General features: G+C 46.2%; 1 protein-coding gene across 1 annotated transcript; it reads right to left on the bottom strand.

Moving 5' to 3' along the window:
• Positions 1-17,151: 17,151 nt before the first annotated feature.
• Positions 17,152-17,559, bottom strand: LOC149404273 (uncharacterized). Its single transcript, XM_089607475.1, has one exon. The coding sequence runs from the start codon at positions 17,557-17,559 to the stop codon at positions 17,152-17,154; it is 408 nt and encodes a 135-aa protein (XP_089463601.1).
• Between the last annotated feature and the right edge of the window lie 6,345 nt (positions 17,560-23,904).

The raw sequence follows: 23,904 nt of genomic DNA, 5'->3' as shown, positions 1-23,904 counted from the left end.
TCTTAATCACGAACTGACTATATTAGTGAACACTCGTCACGATGAGTAAATATAATTCTAGTACTAATGAGGATTCAGTCTTGGCTTGCAAGGTGGAGTCTGACCAAGATTAGACAAATTGATGCAGAAAAGAGAAAAGACTTTTTCGTCTTTTCATCGGATTTGTTAAGTTTATAATACTAGGTCCATAGTCTCCGGTTCGGCTCTGATAAAGGCGGATAAGAACTTTCGAATAATAGTGTTTTCATTATTATAATCTCACTAGCCTGTAATTGTGATTGACATCATAAATTATGAAATATGGGTATTTGCATAATTAAATAATTATTTATGGTAGTATTAATTATTTATTGTTTGATCAAGTAAATAATTAATCAATTACTTATTTGTTTATTGTTGGACCAAGTAAATAAATAATTAATTGGATTTTAAGCAATTGAGCGTTGCACATAATGAGGTGGATGAGTGGGGATTCGGGCACAAGGATTTGCGTCATTCCCCTTGGCCGTGTATGTCAAAATTCGTCCATGCTATATTGGTACTTACCAATATTTTCTCTTTAGTTCTTTAAATAAAGGAGAGAGAAAAATATTTAAAAGAAAATAAAATATTGTCCTTTATTATCTTTCATGAAAATTTAGAGAGAATAATATTTAAAAGGAAATAAAATATTGTCCTTTATTCTCTCTCATGAATATTAAAAGAGAATAATATTTGAAAGGAAATAAGATATTGTACTTTATTCTCTCTCATGAATATATAGGAGAGAATAATATCTAAAAGGAAATAAGATATTTCCTTTAGTCTCTCATAATTAAATATTTTCTATATACAGAAAATAAAATGTCATAGATATTGATCTGATGGATTAGAGAGAAAGTAAGATTCATGAGATGAGATCCAAGAGCTAAACTTTGATTCACTTGTGTGAACACAATAAAAGTAAATAAAATATTTTGGAAACTACCAAGAATATATCAGTTCAACTACTATAAATAGGGTCAATGAGAAGGCAACATACACACTTTTGTGCTTCACAATTTTCGACCAAGAGCTCTCCCTCTCTCTCTCTTGGCTGACGCCCCTCTCCCCCTCTTGGAATTCCGTGATTCCAATCTCATAAACACGGTGCGATCTAAACACCTCGTTGTAGATCGTAGTGAGATAAAGATTGTGCCCACTCATCTTTCTTATTCTTCTCAGAGATTATGTCTCGGAAGATTAAGATGTCATCACTGATGAGTTCAGAACGTCGAGGAGCTAAAGCTTGAAGATAGTCTTTTAAGACTGAAGACGGAGGAGTTAAAGCTTGAAAGATTCAGTAACTGATCCGAATCATGTAAGTATTACTGAATCTCTGATCCTAGCTCTTATTGGTTGCTTGACATTGCTTTCATGAATAATTAATAAGTAAATCTAGATCTTGTTCGATAACCATGATATTAATTAGCTCTTGTTAGTGTAATTAATCTTTTCCGCACTTAATATGGTTATCAAGGTGCAACAATCACTAACAGGACAATCTTCCATAGTCAAGTCGCATATCAAAGCGAACTCGAGCCATCCAAACCTCACATGCATATTTTTCAATCCGAAGTGTATCTCTCTCTGTTTTTGTTGGATCAATCTTACGGAGAAGAAGACCATGTATGAGTACCGGAAAAAGTTGGTTTAGCGTGGTTCTCCCAAAAACTTGCTCAAAAGGAGTCTCTGCGTGTTGGAATTGATCTAGGGTTAAGAAAAGATTTAAGGCTTCTAGCAAGCGGCGGAAAATAAAAATTTTCTTTAAACAAGATAAACGATTTTTACTAACCTAGACAAAGAGCAAGCACATGTTATTATTAAAACTATCTAAGGGCGATTACTTGTTTACCAACCTTTATGAAGCTTGATCGTTGTGAAGCTTGTGGAGGTTGAATCGCTCGTCTCCCCACATAGCTCGTCTTTCTTCGTTCTTCGGGGACTCGAGTAACCACGAAAGTTTCTATCACATAAATCACTTGAGGTAAGAAGGAATAAGTGTGTGGGCACTTTTAAACACAATGACTCAAGAACAAGTCTTAGAGTCGAAGAGCTAAAACAAATGCTAGGTCAAATATGGACCTAGGTGCCAAAACAAAAATGAAAGGAGTTAGAGAGAGATAGAGAGAGAGAGAGGGGCGGCCACAAGGTCTAGAGAGAGAAGCTCTCAATCTCTAAATTGTGTGGGATGAGAAACAATGAGAATGAGGGCTCTATTTATAGGAGAAGGATTACCTTAAAAAAGGTAGTTTCCTCTTCTATAGAATATCACATATACATGAGCAAATATTTTGCCCTCCCTTCCTTGTGTCACACGGCCATGATACCTTTTAGAAGGCCATGGATTTGTTTCCTCTTTTGTTTTGCTCTCTCCTTGCCGCCCCCCCTTGACTTCCTTGTAGAGGAAATTTGTTTCCTCTTTTTCTTTTGGCAAGCATCTCCATACATCAATGCATAAAATAATCTCTCTTTCTCTTGTTATGTTGGACGTGTGAAAGGCTTCTAGAAGGAGCTTCTAGATGTTTCTTCATTTGTTCATGACAACATAAGAAAAACCCATTAAGAATTTTCAAGTAAAATTCCATGAAATGAAATTAATCCTCAAGACCCAAATTCATGAACTTGGCCATATGGTTTAATTGCTTGTCATCATATGACAATGTAAAAAAAACTTATTTATTGACATTCATTTCATCCTATCTCCAAAAGACAAAAATACCCTTTAGACAATTTTCGTAAAACTTGTCTAGTTCTTGTTTTGACTTAGCTTCTAGTTTAACTAATCCTACTCGAAATGACTTGTGATAGTGACGTCATGGATCTAAATGAACAAAGCTTGAGCTAACATACTTGACTCAAAAGTTCACAAACCTATTCCAAGTTTAGCTTAATGTCAACTGACTCCACTAAAGTGTTGACACTGAGAATCTCTCGATTCAAATGAATTTATTTTCTACTCAAGAATTCAGCTTAATTGTGATGAGTGGATCCACTTAATATCATCTATGTTTACCCTTGATGAATATCACCAGCGAGATGGGACCTACAAAATTACCGTTTTACCCTTCTAGCTGTTATTTCCTCAACTCCTTTGTCGCGTGTGAATAAGTTAGAAACAATGTATTGACGAGGAGCTAACAAGTCACATTGATTCATCCAAAAGTGTCATGACTCAATTTGAACACTGGCCAGTTCATTTATTCACATTCCAAGGAACAAAGCATGATATGATACACATTGCATTTCAACAGTCTTGTACATGAATACCATATCTATGAAATCTTCACAAAGTTACTCATGACATCTTCATAACTTAGTACTTCACCAATAGGTCCTGTTCAGAATCACATAGTGAGTCCGAACTCTGACTTTCTTAAATGAGAATACGTAAGCTATGAAATGACATGTCTCATTTTAGGATTGAGGTAAACGTGATGCAATTCATACGTAGTGACTTCGAGACATAAGAGGTTAAATGGTTTGTTCTTATTCAGTCTCTAGAAGTGCACTAGTCAATTCAGTATCTTCAGAAGATACCTAGAAGAACTATAGAGTCTCAATTCTCTATGTCCCATAACTAGACATCATAGATTCTCCTAACAATAGTACTGAGATCAATATTCCTTTGATCCTTAGATTGCGAATATATTGTTTTAAGCAAACCATGAAGAGTTTGTTCACGAAAATATACATTTGTCTCTTCATATGTTGTTAGGTTTGTTTAAGGACTAAAGACTATAGTTTATCATAAAGCTTCAAACAGACAAGGAAGAATGAATGAACGTTTCAACTTTTATTAATAATTCAGCAGTTGCAAGCAAGAGTCTTCGTGAGACTTTATTACATCAAATGTACATAATTAAAGACTACTACTCTTCTTGTGGGCATCATTGACAACAAACTCCCACTTGACTCAAAGAAGATGTGAGTAGTCCTTCATGCCTAATCTCTCCCGATGCTGGTCGAAGACCTTGTTCGCTAGGGCCTTGGTGAATGGATCTGCTAGGTTGTCCACCGTTGAGATCTTCTTCACCTTCACGTCTCCGCGATGCATGATCTCTCGAATCAAATGGTATTTCCTCTCAATATGTTTATAGTGCTTATGGCTTCGAGGATCCTTTGAGTTAGCGACAGCCCCACTGTTATCACAATAAAGGGTCATGGGCTCGTCGACGTTTGGAACGACTTCCAAATACTTAATGAATTTCCTAAGCCATACAGCCTCCTTGGATGGTTCACAAGCAGCCACATATTCTGCTTCCATTGTGGAGTCAGTAATGCAAGATTGCTTAATACTCCTCCACATAATAGCTCCACCATTAAGGATGGACACAGATCCTGAAGTGGATTTCCTGGAATCCTTCTCCGCTTGAAAATCAGAGTCGGTATATCCCGTCATAGTCAGGTCAATACCTGAGTATGTAAGCATCAAGTTCTTAGTTCTTCGAAGATACTTAAGAACATTCTTAACAACAATCCAATGCTCGGGTCCAGGATTGGATTGAAAACGGCTAACTACGGCTGAGGCGTAAGGAATTTTTCTCATGTCCTCAATCTCTTATGCAATCCTAGGAGACTAGTCCCTAGAGAGTGAGACTCCATGCCTAAAGGGTGTTTGGCCCTTCTTGGAGTCTTGCATCAAGAAGCGATCCATCACCTTATCAATATAAGATGCTTGAGAGAGCGACAAAGTCCGGTTCTTCCGATCTCGAAAGATTTGGATCCCCAGAATATACGCGGCTTCTCCTAGATCCTTCATATCAAATTGCTTTGCTAGCCAAATCTTAACCTCAGATAATTTACCCACATCATTATCTATGAGTAATATATCATCGACATGTAGTAGCCATTCCGAAAGGCAGTCTTGACATCCATTTGCCTGATCTCATAATCGAGAGCTACAACTATGGATAGAAGTATGCGGATGGACTTAAGCATCGCAACTGGTGAGAAGGTTTCTTCATAATCAATCCCTTCCTTTTGGCTATAATCCTTAGCCACTAGTTGTGCTTTGAACGTCTCGACGTTCCCATCCGGACCCATTTTCTTCTTGTATATCCACTTACACCCTACGGGTTTAATCCCTTCAGGAAGGTCTATAAGTTTCCAGACTTTGTTGACATACATCGAGTGTATTTCAACTTTCATGGCGTCAAGCCAAAGGTTTGATTCAGAACCAGCCATTGCATGGCTATAGGAAGCAGGGTCATCCATGTCAGAGACGGCTACGAGAGTATCTCCGTAAAACATGTACCTGTCAGGCATATGAGAAGCCCTCCCACTACGTCAAAGTTCTACTTGATGAGGTTCTGATGAGTTAGGTTGTGTTTCAGTAGGGGCAAGAACAGTTCTTACAGATAAGGTAGAAGCATCCTCACCCAACTTTTCTTCAAGCAAAATTTTGCTTTTAGGTTTTACATATTTCTTGAAGTCCTCCTTAAGGAAACGAGCGTTCGTGCTAACAAAAGTCTTGTCGTCCTCGGGACTATAGAATGTGAAACCTTTGGTTTTCTTTTGGATATCCAACGAACAGACACAATTCTGATCTACTAGCCAATTTGCTAGTCTTTTGCCTTAGCATATGTGCAGGGCAACCCCAAATTCGGATGTGGCCTAGATTTACTTTCTGGCCAGTCCATCATTCATAAGGAGTACCAGGAACCATTTTAGACGGAACTTTGTTCAGAATGTAGGATGCTATTTTGAGGGCATATCCCCAAAAGGAATGAGGGAGTGAAGAGTAACTCATCATTGATCTAACCATCTCCATTAGAGTTCGGTTCCTTCTCTCTGACACTCCGTTTTGTTGAGGTGTGCCAGGTGCTGTAAGCTGAGAAGCGATACCTTCTTCTTTAAGAAAGTCATCGAACTCTCCAGACATATACTCACCACCTCGATCTGATCGAAGGGTTTTGATCTGTTTGCCAGTTTGGTTTTCCACTAAAGCCCTAAAGACCTTAAATACGTTAAAAGTTTCGAATTTGTGTTTGAGCAAATAGACAAAACCGTATCTTGAGTAATCATCGGTGAAGGTAACGAAGTATTCGTATCCTCTCCATGCATGTGTACTGAGCGGACCACATACATAAGAATGTACAAGTTCCGGTAACTCAGTGGCCCTTCGACCCTTAGCTGAGAAAGGTCGTTTCGTCATTTTTCCTTCTATACAAGATTCACAAGTAGGTAGTAAACCTATTGCAGAGGCTTGGAGTGGACCGTCCCTTACAAGTCTCTTAATCCTGGTCTAGACTAATATGACCAAGTCTTAAGTGCCAGAGATATGTTGATTTTATTAGATCGGAGGAATCAGAAAGTTTGATCCTCTTTGGCTCCCTAACTAGATCGTTATCTATTTCGGTGTCTAAAAGAGAAGGTTGCGTGGGATAAATGTAAAAAAGAGCATTCTTCATACATGCATTAGTGACAAAAGAATTTGAAAAAGAAATACGAATTCCATTCTTTATAAACTTTAAACAATAATCTTGCTCAAAAAGTCGAGCAACAGATATGAGATTTTTCCCAAAGGAAGGAACATAATAAACATGATTCAAATTTAAAGTGCGGTCTTCAAAAGACAGCGTCACGGATCCCATAGCCTTCGCAGACACTAAGCTCCCAACACCCCACTTGAAGCAGAAGTCGCCTTCCTTTAAGCTTTTGCTTTTCCTTAAACCAGTCAAGGAGCAGCAAATATGGTTAGTAGCAGCGGAGTCAAGAATCCACGTTGATACATTATTAGCTACTAAGAAAGCTTCGGTAATAAGTACAATACCTTTTTCCTTAGTCTTGAGTTAGGTAGGACAGTTCCTACGCTACTGATGTTGAGGAAGGTCAGGGAACTCGGAGAGTGAGGCATGTTACTTAAAACTCACGCTTCCGTCTTGTTAACCGAGACCTGAGGGATCAGATTACTGCCCAACAAAACTGCCCTGGCAAAGACCTATGAGAGAGGTTGAGTGCCCGCCAGGGCAATAATCTTGCGGCCCTAATCAATGGGAATCCCCGCACGGCACAAGGGTCGAATGAAAGGCATCAGGTAACTCCTCACGAACAGGGAGTGACTCAGAACACTGGCCTCGACGTCGGCACTATGATTCACAATCTTTGCAACGTAGTACGTGATCTACGTGATGGAGGCTTGGCCGGTGATACATACGGGGTCGTAGAAGAACATTCGTTGCCATTCACCGCCCAAATTTTGGCTGAAGTATGCACGGGAAACTTCAAACTCCCGAACCTATTTCTATACAGTGGGAAAACCGGCCCCACTTACCACATCCAATACTATGAAACTTGGATGACGATGCAGGGTGTTGCACTCGGGGCCCTATGCCAAGCTTTTATCCTTACCCTCACCGGACCCGGTTTTGAATGGTTTAAGAGTTTAAGACCAGGAAGCATCCAATCGTTCAAAGACCCGAAGGAAATGTTCCTAGCACGATTTGCTACATCCATGGTTCAAAAGAAAACCAAGATGTACTTATGGTCAATCAGGCAAGAGAATAATGGGTCCCTGAGACAATATCTCACTCGATTCATTGCGGAATTGAACAAGGTAGACCGCTTCGATGACAGTGACGCGATTACCGCCATCATTGAGGGCTTGCGCACTAGTGACTTCTTAATGTCTGTCGTAGGCAGAGTCTCATCTACAATGGCCGAGTTAATGAACTGAGCCAAGACTTTCATGGGAGTCGAAGATTACCTCAACGGCCGTAGGGGTGATAACCATAACTCCCGCCGTCGAGACGTACCCAGCAACGAGCAGGGCAGCCCCAGAAAGAAAGTCAATAAGGGAGGTCAAGCTTCTGATAGTCGACCCCCTACGTCTCAGAAGCCGCGTCTTGCAAACAACTTCAGAGACTATTCACAATTCACACCATTGAATGGCCTGGTAGATCGAATCTACGTTGTGGCGCGTGACAAATTCACCATTGTAGCTCCAATGAAAGGGGACCCCGCATCTTGTGACCGGTCCCGTTATTGTGATTCCACCAGGATTATGGTCACTTGACCTCTCAATGCTTCACGCTCAAGAGGCAGATTGAAGCATTGATTCAAAGAGGCGAGCTCAAAGAGTTTGTTCTCCGAATGATAAGTGATGCGGTCCCCACCACTAACGGGCAACAACCTGGAAATGATGGAGGAACCAACACTAACACTGACCATTCTACGGTTGTGGCTACATCCGACGCACAACTCCACGTCGTTGCCACCATACTGGGTGGTCCGCAAGACGGGGATTCAGCCCGACAAAGAAAAAAGCTCCTGAGGGCTGCCTCTCAAGAAGGCATTGCCGGACAAGTCAACCTCATCTATGAGGAACCTCCGTCTATACCATACGAGACAATACAGTTTACCAGCGAAGAGGCTAAGCGAGTTGTGCATCCACACTATGACGCAACAGTCCTCAAATCCCAAGTGGCTAACATCTTGGTGAAAAGGGTCCTTATTGATAACGACAGCGCAACCGATATAATCTATAAGACTACCCTAGAATGCATGAAGCTCGGGGGGCTCCGCCCCATCCCAACCCAAACACCTTTGTTCGGGTTCATGGGAAAAAAGGTCATGACCGAAGGAATCATCGATTTACCGGTCACCTTCAGAACTGCCGGAGGTATTGAGGTCGTTCACATGGTCCCCTTTCTTGTGGTTGACCAAGATTCGCTCTACAATGTTATCATTGGGCGACCCACTTTGAACAGACTAAGGGCCATCACATCCACATATCATCTACTGGTGCAATTCCATACCGAAGAGGGAATTGGCGTCATGGCTAGAGATCAAACCCAAGCGAGGATATGCTACGTCCAAGGAGTAGACGACAAGCCCACTGAAAAAGGGTTAACACGATCTACCAGTTGGAAGACGACTACCCGTGTGATAAAAAAGACGCACAACAATTTGGGGAATTAGATCCCCCTGATGAGACCGCGAAGCGAAAGGTTGACACCCCCGATGATCTCACTTCGATCATTCTCAACGAAGCCAAACTTGACCAAATTGTGAAGATCGGTGCACAACTCCCTCTCGCCATCAAAACTCAACTCGCGTCCTTCCTTTGGGAGTTTAAGGATGTTTTTGCGTGAACTCATGCAGACATGCCTGGAATAGACCCCGATGTGATAGTGCACCGGTTGAATGACGACAATAATATCGCCGAATAAGTACAAGCTAGACGCGCGTTCAATCCTGAACGATACCTGGCTATAAACGAAGATGTTGAAAAACTTCTCTCCGCTGGCTTCATACGAGAAGCCAAATACCCCTAGTGGGTGGCCAACGTGGTCATGGTTAAAAAGCCTAATGGGAAGTAGCGCATCTGCATAGACTACAAAGATCTTAACAAAGTCTGCCCAAAAGATTACTTTCCACTTCCGCGCATCGAAAAACTGGTCGACGCCACGGCCGGACATGAGCTACTAAGTTTCATGGATGCCTACTCGGGCTATAACCAGATACGAATGCATGAGCCCGATCAGATAAAGGCAACTGTTGTCACTGATCGATGCCTCTACTGCTATAAGGTCATGCCTTTTGGCCTTAAGAACGCAGAAGCTACTTACCAACGATTGGTAAACCGGATCTTCGCCGACCTAATCGGCAAGACTATGGAAGTATACGTGGACGACATCCCAACATCAATTATGACCGACAATGGGGCACAAATCGACAAGGCTCGGGTTAGAGAAATCTGCACCCAACTAGGGATCAGCAAGACATTCTCATCCCCGCGACATCTACATGCTAATGGCCAAGTGGAAGCTATCAACAAGACAATCAAGAGTAATCTAAAAAAGAAGCTCAAAGCTAAGAAAGGTGCCTGGGCTGAAGAGCTACCATTCATCCTATGGGACTATCGGACGACTGTTTGAAATGCCACCGGAGAGGCCCCCTTCTCCTTAGCTTACGGGGTTGAAGCTGTGGTCCCCGTGGAAACTGAGATCCCTACTTCCCTGATCGATACTTTCGACAAAATAGTCCCCTACACACAAATGGGAATAAGGACTTAAAAGAGCCGAAATCGGCAATGGCCAAATTTGAGCCGCACCTTCAGTCGCCAAATGGCACAAAGCAGAAATCGCCACCTGTAAAACGCCAACGACGCGGTTTAAAGTCGTTGGGCCACTCCCGACCTAACAGCCAAATTTGAGCCACACATTTACTCGCCAAATGGCACGAAGCAAAAATCGCCAAATATGAGCAAAAAACTTAAGTTCCCCACACATACACGGGAATAAGGACTTAAAAAGCTTAAACCTCAACGGCCCTTCGAGCATGCGGGTTTGAGTGAAACCGTCGGCCTAACCCGGCGTGCTGTAAGTCGCGTAAAGGCGCAGATGAAAGTCGTTGGGCTACTCCCAACGCATGTAAGTCGCGTAAAGGCGCTACCTCAAACCCCAATAGCCAAATCTGAGCCACACCATCGATCATCAAATGGCACAAAGCATATGGGTTTGAGTAAAATCGTCAGCCTAACCTGGTGTGTCGTAAGTCACGTAAAGGCGCAGGTAAAGGCGACTGGGCTACTCTTACCGCCACGACCAAATCTGAGCCACCCGGCCAAATCTGAGCCACACGGCCAAATCTGAGCCGTACCTTTGGTCGCCAAAAGGCACCGGGCCACTCCCGGCGCAATGGCCATATTTGAGCCATACATTCGGTCACCAAGTAGCACGAAGTAAAGCTGTCGGGCCACTCCCGGTGCAATGGCCAAATTTCAACCACACCTTCGGTCGTCAAATGGCACGAAGCAAAAGTCGCCAAGTCACTCCTAACGCAATGGCTAAATTTGAGCCACACCTTCGGCCACCATGTGGCATGAAGCAAAGCCGTCGGGCCACTCTCGACGCAATGGCCAAATTTGAGCCACACCTTCGGTCGCCAAATGGCACGAAGCAAAATTCGTCGGACCACTCCCAACGCAATGGACAAATTTGAGCAACACCTTTGGTCGCCAAGTGGCGCGAATTCAAAGAAAAATTCGTCGAGCCACTCCTAGCGCAATGGCCAAATTTGAGCCACACATACGGTCGTCAAATGGCACGAAGCAAAAGTCGTCGGGCCACTCTCGGCGCAACGGCCAAATTTGAGCCACACCTTCGGTCGCCAAATGGCACAAAGCAGAAGTCGTTGGGCTGCTCCCAACGCAATAGCCGAAACTTGGCATCGTCGGCCTAACCCGACGTACCGATATCGGTACACAAGTTGGGTCAATTGACAACATTGAGTTGCCTCTAGCAACATAAGCTGAGCGGCGCCTATCTAGGCACGTATATCACCTACCTCGAACGCTAAGTGATAACAAGTCATAACGCTAAACGAGAAGACACTGTATCCCGACTAGGGATACAAACCCGTCAAAACTATTGACGAGGACACATGCCCTCTGAGACATGCTACGGCAGCTCAAGTAAGAGGTACATATGGGCAAACTTGCCCAACAATCAATAAAGAGATAGCATTCAACTTTAAAGCAGATAAAATATCTCATAAGTAAATGAGTTACCGCTCTAAAAATCCCAAAAAGCGTGCGCTAATGCGAGTGCGCCGAAAGGAAAAAGAATCTTTAAAAAGCAAAGCGCTAAACATATGGGCTATATAAATAAAGAAGCCACACGGCTCACAACCCGCCCTCATTAAGATGGGGAAACAAGGTATTGAAAAAGTCAAAGGTAACCCCCCAAGTCTCGTTCTCGACCGTGATCGCCTCCCAACACTTCATCGCCCTGGCGCGACGGACCTCCTGGGCCCCGATGTCATAATCATCCTGGAAATTGGATGCCCACCGCTTTGATTCAGGAAGCAGAGAAAAAAGGCGAGCATTCTCCTCTACCAAAGAGTCGCGCTCGCGTTCTGCCTGAACACGCGCTGCTTCGCTCGAAGTAAGCTGGCCGTGAGAAGTCTCCATGGCATCCGACCGGGCATTTAGCTGCGGGCGAAGTTCAGTAGCCTCTGTCTGGAAAATCTCTGTCGACCGAGATGCCACTTCATAAGCTCGATGCTCCCCGGTCAACTCCCCTGCCATCTTGGCAACCGAGGCCTGAGCCTTATCGCATCGGTCCTGAACGATCCGAAGCTCTACTCGAGCCTGTCGAAGATGGTCCCGAAGTGTCTCGAGTTCTGCCCCCGAGTATGAACCGCGATTGACCTGGGCCAGCCTAGACTTCGCCTGAGTAAGCTCCTCTTGAGCAACTCCCAAGCACCGGATGAAGTCATGCATGATCTTGTCACTTCACGGCTCTCACGTACGCCTATGGCAACAAGCAAAAACAAAGGTCAAATATGAACCTGCACACAAAAAAATGAGGAAAGACCTCAAACGCCCATGAAAAACTAAGGTTCACGACTCGTAATTCATAACCCATGAACTTGGGGGGCTAATGTAACCGATCGTTTTCAGGAAGCTAAAAAAAACAAAAACAAACGGCACCGGTCGGACTTCGCCAGCCGGATCGCCTACCGGGCCCCCGGCCCATGCGCATGTTAGCCCGTGCGCACGAGCCCCACCGGGCCTCCAGCCCGTGCGTGCCCTGCTCCCCCGGCCAGGTCTTCGGCCCACACGCGCGTTGCGCCCTCGGCCCACCGGCCCGCTTGCGCCCTCGGCCCTCCGGCCCTCGTGCGTCCTGCTCCCTTGGCCGCGCGCTCCCCTCACCTGCTTGGCCACCAGCCCGCGTGCATAGCCCAATCCTGCCAGGCCACCACCCCAAGTGTGCAACCCGCGCCCGGCCAAGACTCCTGCCCGGGCGCGTGCTCCGCGCCCTGCCAGACCACTGGCTAGCGCACCCGCGCCCCACACCCGGCCCTTCCATGGGCTCCCATGAGGGTCGGCCCATGGCCTCCTCAATATCTATAAATACCCCACTCTCTTTACTTGAGAGACCCTTTTTTTAGAGACAATTCTCTCTACTCTCAAAAAATTCTCTTGTGACATTCCAAGAGTTCTCTCCTCCTCTCCAAACTCGGCTTTGAAATCCGATAACCTCCCTTGCAATGGGGAACGCGTTCCAGTTTTGAGATTCGAGTATTCACAAAGCACAAGCTGATCTCTCGCTTCTTGGCCCTTGAGTTAGAACGCTAAGCTACGAGTATAGCGATCCCTCTAAAGTCTTCAACAGAAGCTACAAGCAAGGTCCTTCTCTAAAGTTTTAAGTTCTCACCCTCCGAGTTCAAGATAGCCACAATCGCCATATTGAACTACATTCTGACCTGACCCGGGACTACGGGTACGTAGGCAGCCAACATTTGGCACGGTCACACCTCCCAAAACACACTTCCGGGTTTGGAGGGTGCAACTCGACCTTCAAGTTCACACTTTGGCTCGGGCGCGATCAATTGGTTCGGCCTTGGATCGCACCGCCCGTAGTTTTAAATCGTTGTTCATTTTCGTGCGACAACAGCTGTGCCAGCGAAGGTTCGACCCGCCCAGGAGTTCCAAGTATTTGAGGAGGAGTCGAAGCGGGCCCACGAGGAGGTGGCTCACTTGAGCGCGGAGCTGGTTGCCGAGAGAGCATTGCGAGTGGTCGAGCAAGCATCTTGGGAGAATGCGGAGCAGTCGGTCGACACTTTCTTGGGGGAGGCGATGTAAACTCTAGGCGGTGCTCTCAGGTCGGGACGAGGAGCTGAAGATCATCCATACTCGACTATCGACGAGAAAAATTTCTCATGTCCAAGCGAAGAGAGAGCGTGCCTCGTTGTTGGTGGAGATGTAGGCCGTCATCGAGGAGAGGGATGACGCCGTGCAGGCCAAGGTGGACTTAGAGGAGGATTGGGACGTCGCTCTGGAGGAGGCTCGTTTGCGGCCGCGGTTTGAGTTCGTGATGCGACCATTGTTGGAATTGATCTCGGGTTAAGAAAAAGTTTAACGCTTCGGGTAAGCGGCAGAATTTATAAATTTTCTTTAAAACAAGTAAAACGATTTTACTAACCTAGACAAAGAGCAAGTACATGTAAATAAAAACTATTATGAGCATTAAATAATTTACTAACCTTTGAGATGCTTGAATGTTGATGAGCCTTCGGAAGGTTGAAACGTTCGTCTCCCCTCGCAGGACGTCTCTCTTCTTTCCTCGGGAACTCGAGCAACCACGAAAGTTTCTATCACTAAAATCACTCGAGAAAGAAAGGAATCAGTGTGTGGGCACTTTTAAACACGACGACTCAAGAACAAGTCTAAGAGTCGAAGAGCTAAAACACTAGGTCAAATGTGGACCTAGGTGCCAAAACAAAAAACGAAAAGAACTTAGAGAGAGAGAGAGAGAGAGGATGGGCGGCCACAATGTCTAGCGAGAGAAGCTCTCAATCTCTAACTTATGTCGGATGAATAAACAATGAAAATGAGGCCTCTATTTATAGGGGAGGGATTACCTTCAACAAGGTAGTTTCCTCTTCTATAGAACATATTCATGAGCAAATATTGCCTTATTTCCCATTCTCTATTTGGACGTGTGACATGCCTTCTAGAAGCAATATTGTTTCCTCTTTTGCTTCCCTTCACCTTGTCTTGGCCGCCCAAATACTTTCCCTCATAGAGGGAATTTGTTTCCTCTTTTTCTTTTGGCAAGTATCTACATACATTAATGCACAAAATAAACTCTCATTCACACTATGGCATGAACAAAATTCAGCCTTCTTTTCCTTGGGTTGGACGTGCAAGGTCTCTAGAAGGAGCTTCTAGATTTTTCTTCATTTGTTCATGACAACATAAGAAAAGTCCATTAAGAATTTTCAAGTAAAATTCCATGAAATGAAATTAATCTTCAAGGCCCAATAAACTCTTCATGGCCGAGTGTTTTAAATTTCATTTGTCATCATATGACAATGTCAAAAAATTTATTGACATTCATTTCGTCCTATGTCTAAAAAGACAAAAATACCCTTTAGACAATTTTCGTAAAACTTGTCTCGTTCTTGTTTTGACTTAGCTTCTAGTTTAACTATTCCTACTCGATGTAATTTGTGATAGTGACCTCATGAATCCAAATGAACAAAGCTTGAGCTAAATACTTGGACTCAAAAGTTCACAAACCTTTTACAATTTTAGCTTAATGCTAACTGACTCCACTAAAGAGTTGACACTGAAAATCTCTCGGTTCAAATGAATTTATTTTGTACTCAAGAATTCAACCTAATTGTAATGAGTGGATCCACTGAAAATTATATATGTTTACCCTTCATGAATATCATCAGCTAGTCGGGATTTACAAAATTACCATTTTACCCTTCTAGTTGTTATTTCTTCAACTCTTTTGTCGCTTGTGAATAAGTCAAAAACAATGTATTGACGAGGAGCTAACAAGTCACATTGTTTAATCCAAAAGAGTCAAGACTCAATTTGGACACTGGCCAGTTCATTTATTCACATTCCAAGGAGCAAAGCATAAGGTGATATATTGCATTTCAGCAATCTTGTACATGAATTCCATATCTATGAGAACTTCACAAAGTTACTCATGACATCTTCACAACTTAGTACTTGAGCAGTAGGTCCTGTTCAGAATCACATAGTGAGTCCGAACTCTGACTTTCTAAAATGAGAATACGTAAGTTGTGAAATGGCATGTCTCATTTCAGGATTAAGGTAAGCACGATGCAATTCATACGTAGTGACTTCGAGACATAATAGGTTAAATGGTTTGTTCTTATCTTGTCTCTAGAAGTGCACTGGTCAATTCAGTACCTTCGGAAGATACCTAGAAGAACTATAGAGTCTCCAACTCTCAATGCCCCATAACCAGACATCATTGATTCTCCTAACAATCGTACTGAGGTCAATAATCCTTTGACCCTTAGATTGCGAATATATCGTTTTAAGCAAACTACGAAGAGTTTGTTCATGCAAATCTACATTTGTCTCTTCGTAAGTTGTTAAGTTTGTTTATGGACTAAAGACTAAGGTTTTATCATAAAGCTTCAAACAGAGAAGGAAGAATGAATGAACGTTTCAACTTTTATTGATAAATAAGCAATTACAAGCAAGAGTCTTCGTGAGACTATATTATATCAAATGTACATAAATGGACACTACTACTCTTCTTGTGGGCACCATTGACAACAACCGCGATTGAGAATGCGTCTCCATGGACTACCTTCTCCTTCTTTGATGGCATGTTTCCTCTTTTGGACAAAGTGCCACATACAAGCAGCCCTCGCGCCAATATCCCCATCGAGGCCGCTTAATCGACCAACTGTCTCCATGACGGAGATGCCACCGAGGGGTCCGGCGTTCCCCCCCTGAGATTGACGAGGAGCAGGTTGACTTTTGCTCCGAGTAGTTGGTTTTATTTTGGTTTCTCGCGCACTTGTTTATCGCTCGCTTTCCTTGATGTTTTGGATGTTTGTCATTTTTTTTCTGTCGGATTCTTTTTTGACATTGGTCATCTTTATTTATCCTTCTTAGGTTTATTAGGCGTTTACTATCTCGATTTACTATGTCTAGTATAATCGATTTGCACTATTTTGTTGATGCGTTCTTATTTTCTCGATTTACTATGTCTAGCGTAATCGATTTGCATGACTTGGGCCTCGAGGGGCCTCGATGCCACATCGCGTGGTCAGGTTCTCTGTGGATGCTGGCTAGATCAGTTACTTGTCCGGCGGGCACAAGCCTTTAAACCCAATTGTAACTCGTTGCCTATCGGCGCACAAGCTTGACGGCGAGCGAGCCTCTTTCCTGGTATGTGCGCTGCCTGCCGGCGTGTGCGTTGAGCGTCGGGATGGGCTTGAAGTAGGCGTAGTTCCCAGCGAGCGTGAAACCTGTCGGTGCGTGTATCGTGTGTTTGGTTATGATTGTTGCCTTAGGACTCACTTCCGATGTGCGGATGTGACGCCTGTCGGCACACGAGCCACTTATGAGTCGTGTGGACTGTCTTTTTTCCGTGCGAGTGCGTCGCGCGGATGAGTTATGGATGATCCATCCCTGTTAGCCCCTCGAGTTTCTTGGGTACTTGTAGAGGAGATAAGAAATTATATTAATGTGAAATGAAAGACAAAATGAAATGTAACCCGATAGTCTTGTATTACGTAAAAGAAAATGAAATTACATCCCGCGGATGTTGGTCTCGTTTACACTTGAAGTTGTCATTAATAAACTTAAAATAAAGGAAAGAGGAGAGCCAATGGCGAGCTTTATTGGTAATACTGTCTCAAGTGCTCGGCATTCCATGGATGCGTGAACACGAGTCCTTCTATGTTCTCTAGCTCGTAGGTGCCACCGTGCATGGCTCGGCACACGCGATATGAGCCATCCCAGGTGGGACCCAAGACTCCCGCTCCTTGCCCCCTTGTGTTTTGGAACACTCTACTAAGGACGAGGCTTTCATTGGCAAACTTTTGAAGCTTGACTTTGGAATTGTAGTACTTCTCGATCTTTTTCTTTTGTGCGGCACGGCGGGACAGCGCGTCCGCCCTTTTGAGCCTCATTGCCTCATCATTGGCGGCTTCGACGGGGACCACAGCCTTGACGCCATATGCAATGGCGAATAGGGTTTCGCTAGTTGCGTTTCGTGCGGTTGTTCGATATACCCACAAGACCATAGGGAGCTCGCGGCCCACGCTCCCTTTCTCTCTTCCAATTTCTTCTTCAGGTTCTCCTTAATCGTCTTGTTGACTGCCTTGACTTGGCCGTTCGCGTGTGGGTGTCGAGGGGATGAGAACGTCTTGCTAATCCCCAATTGTTCGCATATGTCGCAGACGCGCACGTTGTCAAACTGTTTGCCGTTGTCGGTCACGATTGACGCGGGGATCCCGAAGCGGCAAATGATGTTCTTTCGGATGAAGTTAGTCGTATTCACCTTAGTGATCTCTGCCAAGGGCTCCGCTTCCAGCCACTTGGTAAAATACTCGATTGCCACGATAGTGTGCTTGTATTGTCGTGGCCATAGGCAATTCACCGATGAGATCGATCGCCCACTTTGCGAAAGGTCGAGGGACGATGATCGAACATAGCGGCACGGGTGCTTGACGCGAGACATGAGTGAACCTCTGACATTTTTTGCACCGTTTTGCCCACTCGTGGGAGTCCTTTTTCAAGGTTGGCCAAAAGTCTATGTCTAAGTAGGTTCAGGGTCAGAGATTGTCCGGTGGCATGGTTTCCGCACACGACCTCATGCTCCTCGCGGAGCGCGCTCTTTGCCTCGACATCATTCGAGCACCGAAGGAGCAGCATTAAGTGCCCTCTCTCGAATAGGGTGTCTCCCCTAATGGTGTACTTCGGCGCCAAGCTTCTCAGCTTTCTCACCTCCTCTTTGTTGTTGGGAACGACCCCATGGTTGAGGTATTTCATTAGCGGTGTCATCCATGATGGGGGCGACACGTCGTTGATCACCCCTACATCGCCTCTCGAGACATAAGGTCGGGTTAGCACCTCTATCGGGGCATTGCCTTCTCCTTCTTAATCTATCCCTGATGCAAGGAATGCCAAGGCGTCGGCCTCGATGTTTGCCTCGTGGGGGACTTGGACTATTTCAAACCATGAGAGAGCTTCAAAGTTCTTTTGTGTCTTGGACAGGTATACGATCATGTTCGGCTCCTTGGCTGCATAATCGCACTTTACCTGGTTCACACTAAGCTGTGAATCACAATGGATGTTGGCAACCTCGTACGCCGGGGCGGTGAAAACCTTCTGACATCGCTGCTGTCTGCTACCTCTTCTCCTTGTCCCAATCGATTGAAAGCGGACGTTCGTGATTCAGCTCTGGCTACTGCTGCGGAGCGAGCTGCCTAAGGGATGTGTTGTTGGGGGCGCGGTTCCCTCTGTCCCTTGATGTGGTGCACGTTGATCTTGGTCCCGTGCGGTTCTCCATTTCGCCTGGTGGTGGTGGGCGATGTCTCGGATACTTGGGTCAGGCGCATCGTCTTCATTGTTGGGTTCCACGTTGGGTATTTGCTCTTGCTCGCGCCTTTGACCCCCTGAGTGGGCGTTTTGTGGCGCCCTTCTCTTGCTTGGGCATGTAGTGTCATGGCCCTCTCCTCTCGGTCTCTTGCGAACTCGCTTTCCAGTAGGAAAATGCTATTCTCGAGGCACTCCATGCGATCGTCCGCTCAACGAAGATGGTGTCAGGGGAAAGATTACTCATGTCGGTAGTGTTTAGGTTTGGCGGTGGAGCGGTACATGCTCCTGGGACGGCACTTGGTGGCGAGGTTTCTTAGGCCTGACCGTGCCTAGCTTGAGTTCGGGCCCGTGTGCTAAGTGCTACGCTTTCCACCCTTTGAGGGGCGTTGCTTCCGGAAGTGGCGGCACAGTTGGACATCTTGGGGAGATTTCCTTGCGTCGCCGCTTGAGTTAGAATTCCTAGTTGTACGTGGGCTTTCCTTCAGGGTCGAAAAGAATTGTTGGCGAAAATATCGTGGTTGTTCTCGAGATTCCCCTCCTTCTAGCGCCAAAATATTAATGCGATTTCTCGGATAACATTCACGGGACACGCGTCGGGGTGCGAAATTGCGATGTATTTCGATCTTGTGTTATCGGTGTCACGTTTTCTCGGGTCTTGAAAGAGTGGTGAAGACTTGCTTCCTCTTAAGAGTCTTTCGGATCAGTGATTATGTTCTTCTCACCTTCTTCATTGTTTTCTTTGGATTTTTCGCCTTCTCTTCGTTATCTTTTCTTCGTCTTGAATCCTTCTTATTTTGTTTCCATCTTCGTCTTTGTGTTTTACTTGATTTTTTTCTCCGTCTTCGTCTTTATCTTTTTCTCGATCTTTTTTCGTCTTTTGTTCGTATTGAGTGCTTTAAGAGCGTTTGGAGCGTTGTTGTTCTTTTTCTCTTGAATTTTTTGGGTGTTTGGAAATAAATCTTTTGCTTTTGTATCAGGTTTTTTCTAGGGAGAGAAAGAGATAGAAGTTGTAGTATTTTTCTTTCCTTAGACATCCCTTTTTCTTCTACATCATGGATGGTATATATAGGGAGGATTAGTTGTCTCAAATTGAGGTTTCACACTTGTGGGAGCATTAGGGGCTTAGAGACGTTAGGGGCTCTGCCTTCAGAGTGGCTTGTGGCTCAGCCTCCATATCCATTTTGCGGCTCAGCGTTCAGAGCCGATTGTGAGAACATTGGGGGCTAAGAGCCATTAGAGCCTCTGCCTTCAAAGCCGTTTGTGGCTCGACCTCCAGGGCCGTTTTGCGGCTCAGCATTCAGAGCCGCTTGTGAGAACGTTAGGGGCTCCGAGCTGCTAGAGGCTCTGCCTTCAAAGCCATTTATGGCTTAGCCTTTAGGGCCGTTTTGCGGTTCAGCGTTTAGAGCCGTTTGTGGGAACACCAGGGGCTCAGAGCCACTAGAGGCTCTGCCTTCCAAGCTGTTTTGTGGTTCAGCCTTCAGAGCCGCTTGAGTCAATGGGCATTTTTCTTGTCGTTTTTGCTCTAGGGACGTCGTTTTTATCTTGTGAAAAATTACAGCATAACACGCCTGACATGTCTGAGGGGCCAAGATTGGTTGTATCACCCGGGTTGTGGCCAAGGGTTCTGTGCCATTGGCCTTGTGTCCTATATAAATGCGCATCAAAAGGACCCCAGCACAATGTCTTTCAGGCGTGACGAGGCGTCAAAATACTTGATGGTTAAACCACATTTGATCATATATTTAGTCATTAGACCATATTAGGTATCAACATGTACTAACAAATTGTTGTCGGTCGTTTTCGGAAAACCCGAGACGCCAAGAAGGCACGTCGCTCAAAGGGCCGATGGTCAGGCCGGAGGTCCTGAAGAGCGGCAAATCTTCAAGCCCTCGCCCAAACTCCTGACTCCTCGAGTCGAGCTTCGCTCCTCGAGTCGAGCCTTGAGTCAATCTCCTCGAGTTGAGCCTTGAATGGTTCCTCGAGTCGAGCCTTTAATTGTTCCTCGAGTCGAGCCTCGAGTCATTTTCGAGTCGAGCCTCGAGTCATCCTCGAGTCACTCCTCGAATCAAGTCGCTAGTCGCTCTCGTCGGGCCGAGCCTTGCTCCTCGAATCGAGTCACTCTCATCAAGTAGAAAGCTTCATATTTCACGTAAGAAGAATGACATTCGAAGGCCCGCAAGAACCCGGCCAAGACGAGCCGTCCATCACGCACACAGCGCGCTACGCCGGCCGGCCGTGCAGCAGACGGCGCGCCGCGCGCTCCATGCGCCGCGCGACCTGCGCCGCGCCTGGTGACCCTCGCGCCGCGCCCGGTGACACGCGCGCCGCGCCCCTTGCGCCGCGCGCCGCGCGCGCCGTGCGCCTCCACTTGATGGCATGCGCGATCCTAGTCCCACATGGACGAAAAAGGGACCTTCTAAGGCTCCCAAACACCTATAAATACCCTCTCTCATTGAGGGGAAAATCCATCCCAAAATATCCAATAATTCTCTTCATCTCTTATCGACACGCTCGATTTCTCTGCTTCTCTGGATGCCACATTTGGCCTGAAGCAGATTCTCTTCTCTCTCCCTCGTTCTCAAAGGTCCCGAAGCACTCACGGGAACTTCCCGGACGTCGCTCCCTTTGACCGAACGTTCTCCGGCGCTCAAGCACGCCCCTAGGGTTCTCAACTAGAGCTACCCTCGCGCGTCTAACACGCTAGACGCATACGCGATCTCCGAAGTTCTGAGACGCTGCCGAGGACTCCTCGCGCCCCGTTTCCTTCGTCGAGCACGCCTCTTCGCCAAGGCTCCACGCCTCACGCTGCGTCACACACGCTTGAACTACGTTCTGACCTGATCCCACGCACGGGTACGTAGGCAGCCGACAACCAAGGAGCCCAACATGGTCGCATACCTGGCTAAGACGAATTCCAAACTCGATGCCTTTTCTTGGTTCGAGATTCACCAAATCCCGAGAGAACAAAATTCGGAGGCTGACGCGCTTGCTCGCCTCGGATCTGGCATCGACGAAGACGGATTGGGGACCGTGCCCATTGAATCTCTCCCACGACCATCCGTCTCCCGAGACGAAGTCGGGACCATAGAAGTGGCATCTCAGCCCACTTGGATGGACTCAATTGTCGAGTTTTTGCGAATAGGGGAACTCCCCGAAGACCGCAAGGAAGCCGATAAACTGAGGGCCTTAGCATCCAAATACACGCTCCGTGAGGGCACGCTCTATAAGCGCGGTTACTCGACACCGCTGCTCCGATGCCTCGATAGCGTTGAGTCGACCAAGGTCCTCCGCGAAATCCATGAGGGCATCTGCGGAAACCACGCCGCTGGAACTTCCCTTGCGCTCAAAGCGCTTAAGCAAGGCTATTTCTGGCCTTCCATGAAGCGAGATGCTTGCGAATGGGCAAGGCGTTGCGATAAATGCCAGCGCTTCGTGGAAATTCCGCGACAGCCCCCGACCCCGTTAAGCAGCATCGTTGTCCCACGTCCCTTTGCTAAGTGGGGCGTGGACATCATTGGCAAGCTCCCTAGAGCGCCGAGGCAATACGAGTACGCCATTATCGCCATCGACTACTTCACTAAGTGGGTAGAGGCCGAGCCGCTTGCCAGAATAACTGAAGCAAACACGACAAACTTCATCTGGAAGAACATCATATGCAGGCACGGTATCCCCGCCTCGATTGTGACCGACAACGGGGCACAATTTGACAACGCGCGAGTAAGAGATATCTGCGATCAACTGAAGATCAGCAAGACCTTCTCCTCGCCGCGACATCCTCAGGCCAACGGCCAAGTCGAGACAGTCAACAAGACTATCAAGAGCAACCTGAAAAAGAAGCTCGAAGACAAGAAAGGCGCATGGGCCGATGAATTACCATTCGTCCTATGGGCGTATAGGACAACCGCGCGAAACGCCACCGGCGAGACGCCATTCTCCCTTGCATATGGGGTCGAGGCCGTGGTTCCAATTGAAACCGAGATACCCACGTTCCGAGTCGACACGTTCGACGAAGCGGAAAACAACGAGGTCATGCGCCTTGAGTTGGACCTGATCGACGAAAAGAGGGCGGAAACATTCAGACGCCTCGCCGCACAGAAGCGCAAGGTCGAAAGATACTACAACTCCAAAATCAAAAGGCGAACCTTTGCCGTCGGAAGCCTCGTCCTCAGACGAGTGTTCCAAAACACACAAGTCCAAGGCGCAGGCGTCCTAGGCCCGAACTGGGAAGGCCCTTACAGAGTCCGCAAAGTCATTCACGACGAGACATACTACATCGAGCACACGGACGGAACTCCGATTCGCCACCCGTGGAACGCGGAGCACTTGAGGCAGTACTATCAGTAGCTAGCGTCCCCCACTTTTTTATCGCTTTTATTTCCATTTTCAATAAGGCCTACGAGCCAATGTTTTAGGATTTAAATTTTCTCGCAAGTTTTTCGCAAAAGTAATAAAACTCAAGTTTTCCGTTTCAATTTCGTTTTATGCAAGTTTTCTGGTTATCAACAATTAACTTATAACCCAAAAAACTTGGGGGGGCTAGCTATGGTAAGGAAACTCTCAAAAGAACACGCTCCACCAAAAAAAAAAAAAAAAAATCGTAAGTCGTGTAAAGGCGCAGCCCGTAAGACGCCTACATGGCGCAACCTAAGACGCCTACATGGCGCACGTAACTCGCGTAAAGGCGCAGCCCGTAAGACGCCTACATGGCGCAACCTAAGATGCCTACATGGCGCACGTAAGTCGCGTAAAGGCGCAGCTCGTAAGACGCCTACATGGCGCAACCTAAGACGCCTACATGGCGCAACCTAAGACGCCTACATGGCGCACGTAAGTCGCGTAAAGGCGCAGCCCGTAAGACGCCTACATGGCGCAACCTAAGACGCCTACATGGCGCACGTAAGTCGCGTAAAGGCGCAGCCCGTAAGACGCCTACATGGCGCAACCTAAGATGCCTACATGGCGCACGTAAGTCGCGTAAAGGCGCAGCCCGTAAGACGCCTACATGGCGCAACTTAAGACGCCTACATGGCGCACGTAAGTCGCGTAAA

This window comes from Urtica dioica, chromosome 2 (assembly GCF_054948205.1).
Source record: "Urtica dioica subsp. dioica isolate 48M chromosome 2, U.dioica_male_clone48M_v1_H2, whole genome shotgun sequence".
In the NCBI taxonomy this organism is placed as follows: domain Eukaryota; kingdom Viridiplantae; phylum Streptophyta; class Magnoliopsida; order Rosales; family Urticaceae; genus Urtica; species Urtica dioica.
This window is presented reverse-complemented; position numbering and strand designations above follow the sequence as displayed.